Genomic DNA, 3164 nt, shown 5'->3' on the forward strand with positions numbered 1-3164 from the left:
CTCGTCTGGTTTCTTACTGCTCAGCTCTCCAGGCTGTCCAGGTCTCTCTGAATGGCAGCACAGCCTTCAGGTGTGTCAGCCAATCCTCACAACTTCGTGGCATCAGCAAACTTGCTGAGGGTGGTCACTATCCCCTCATCAAGGTCGTTGATGAAGATGTTGAACAAGACCGGACCCAGCACAGACCCCTGGGGGATGCCGCTAGTTACAGGCCTCCAGCCAGATTCCGCACCACCAACGACAACCCTCTGCACTCGGCCAGTCAGCCAATTCTCGACCCACTTCACCGTCCACTCATCTATCCCATACTTCCTCAGCTTTGTTATAAGGATGTCAAGGGGGACAGCATCAAAAGCCTTACAGAAATCAAGGTAGACTACATCTACCGCTCTCCCCCTGTCCACCCAGCTAGTGACATCTTCATAAAAGGCCTACAGGTTGGTCGAGCACGACCTCCCCTTGGTGAACCCATGCTGAGTACTCCTGATAACCTCCTTTTCTCCCAGTTGTCTGGAGATGGCATCCAGCACAAGCTGTTCCATCACCTTCCCTGGGACAGAGGTGAGGCTGACTGGCCTATAATTACCCGGGTCCTCCTTCTTGCCATTTTGAAGACAGGAGTGACACTGGCCGTCCTCCAGTCTTCAGGCACCTCCCCAGTTCTCCAAGACCTCTGATAGATTACAGAGAGCGGCTCAGCAACGACCTCCAGCAGCTCCCTCAGCACCTGTGGATGCACCCCATCAGGTCCCAAGGATTTATGGACCTTAATGTTTCCTAGGCACTCACAGACCACCTCTTCCCTGACTAAAGGGAAATCTCCCATTCCCCACACTCTCTCATTAACCTCCAGGGCCTGGGATTCCGGAGGGAGAGCCCTTTCACTAAAGACAGAAGCAAAAAAGGCGTTCACTATTTCCACCTCCTCAGCATCCCTCCTCTCCCTGGAAGCACTCAAGGCCAGGCTGGATGTGTTGTGAGCAACCTGGTCTACAGCGAGGTGTCCCTGTCTATAGCAGGTTGGAACGAGGTGATCTTAAGGGTCCCTTCCAACACAAACCATTCTAAGATTCTAGGACAGAAAAACAGGCCAGCTCTCCCACATTGTTTCAGTGTCATTTACTTATAAAACAAGCTCTGGGACAACCCGAGAAGGTATTTGTTCCACGTGCAGCATCACCTGTGATAGAAACCAAGGAAGCCTACAGCAGGCCTCAGGACTCAGCAAGCCTTTTTGGCTCAAAGCAGGGCCAGCTGGAGCAGCTTACCACGAGTGCACCCAGAAGGGCCTCCATGCAGCTGCAGGCTTGCCGCATGTCATTGCATGTCATTGTGATGCAACAGTGGGTGAGCGTGACATAAAGCTGCAGGCTGGAACTCCGGCTGGGGTGGCCTCAGTTCGCTGCTGCTGGAGCGAGAGGTGGTAGCGGAGGGTTGCAGCTCTCAGAGAGTTCCTACCAGGAGCCATGGAGTGCTGTTGCAGTGCTGGATTCCGAAATCCAGATGAATTTCTGAGCAGAGCGGGGAAGAGCGGAAAGGTGAGCGCTGCTACATCAAGAGAGGGCTGAGTGCAGTAGCCTGGGGTATGCAGGGCTGCTCTGGGGCTGTAGATGCTCTCCAGAGGCTGAGGGACACTTCTCCTCATGCTGGTGCTGGAGAAGGCTTGCAGGGAATCGCACCTCTCTGCACATCCCAGCATCGGTTACAGAAGTGGGGAGGGAGCTGCCAAAGGGAGCGGAGGTGGGCTGGAGAGGGGAATGGAGTGTCTGAGTGTCCAAGCGTGTCTTTGTCTTTCTAGCTCCGACCCAGAGGACAGGAAGTTGGAGCAGGAGGTAGCTGGCTGTTGGACCTTCCACTTGGGGTTAAAATCCCTGTGCAGCCCGGCACCAAGCTCCTTTTCGCCAGGAGAAAGCTGGGGGAAAAGGTGAGAGGAGTAAGGAAGCGTCAAAAAGGGCTCTTGTTTCCTGGGGTTGCCGCCATGCCAAGGAGGCCTTGTGTTGGGATGCCAATCCCATGTGTTGGGATGCTGGGGCCAGGCACCCATCAGGCACAGAAATGTGGAGACCGGGTCGTTCCTGGAGGAGGGTGCAACCCTCTGCTCTCCCTCTTGGAGGACTTAGGAAAACCCAGACATGACTGTTTGGGAAAGAGGCAAGAGGCCAGCCTGTGGGTGTGAGCAGCTTGGAAGTGTCTCTGTTTCTTTGCTGCTCTCTCCTTCCCCATTCACACTCTACAACACATCTCTTCCAGCTCCACCAGCCTTCTCCTCAGTTTGACCTGAGAGATCCGTACAGTCGCAATCTGTGCACAGAGTACAACAGCCTGCATGACCCGCATCTGCGGGAGTTCCACAACCGCAAAAACAACCTGCGGAACCTGAAGAAACGGGGCTTGGTCACCGAGGATGGCGACGTAAGTTTGGCTGTTGGGCTGACCAACATGGGTCTCCTCAGGAGGGCTTTCCAGTCTGCCAGGCAGGGGCCTGACACTACAGCCATCTGTCATTGTCTCTTCTGTAGGTTGTCTGCACTCTGAAGGAGTTCAACGAGTACAGGCAGTACCTGACCAGGCTGAAGCTGGAGAAAAAGCAAGCAAAGAGGCGAGAAGAGGTAGGCAAAGCCCAGTATTGGTAGGCACGTGTCAGCAGCATGGCACTGAGGGCACGGGCTTTACTTGATGGATCTGAGGGAGATGGGGAAAGCAGAAAAGGTGAGGGGCGGGCTGGTGGTCTAGGCATTGAGGCATGGAAAGGACAGCTCAGCTCAGAGCTGAGCTAGCACAGCGTGCTGGTGTGAAGGCAGCCTGGAAAGTTGCTTGCTTACAAGCAGAGCACTGTGGCAGCCGTTCTCTTCTGCCCTCATTGCAAGGCTGAAGCAGTGTGCTTGCCCTCTTCTGCGTAAAGCAGCAGTACTTAGGGTGGGAAGCACTCTCTAAGACAAGACCAAGCATAAACCCTCTGTTCCCTTCCAGGATGAGCTTCTTCAGGAGATTTCCAATTTGAAGAAATCGATCCACAGACTACAGATGGCCAGGGACAAGTTCCAGCCCAGTCCCGTGGATTACATTGCGGGTTCGAAAATCAGACCCACAATGCTTCATAAACCAGCTGGCCCCTCTCCTTCATGCTATAATCTTCTGTCTGGACAATGCAGAAGGAATGTGGC

The 3164-nt window shown here is 54.2% G+C and overlaps 1 protein-coding gene across 1 annotated transcript; it reads left to right on the forward strand.

The window, feature by feature from the left end:
* The first annotated feature begins 356 nt into the window (after nt 1-356).
* Nucleotides 357-2535, forward strand: LOC146753087 (fibrous sheath-interacting protein 2-like). Its single transcript, XM_085531085.1, has 3 exons — nt 357-1538; nt 1799-1924; nt 2251-2535. Exons 1-3 carry the CDS (start codon nt 1467-1469, stop codon nt 2533-2535), a joined length of 483 nt encoding a protein of 160 aa, XP_085387211.1. The 5' UTR covers nt 357-1466.
* Nucleotides 2536-3164: the final 629 nt, after the last annotated feature.

This window comes from Coturnix japonica, unplaced genomic scaffold (genome assembly GCF_054131305.1).
Source record: "Coturnix japonica strain WE unplaced genomic scaffold, WE-NBRP24 Scf040, whole genome shotgun sequence".
NCBI classification, from domain to species: Eukaryota; Metazoa; Chordata; class Aves; order Galliformes; family Phasianidae; genus Coturnix; species Coturnix japonica.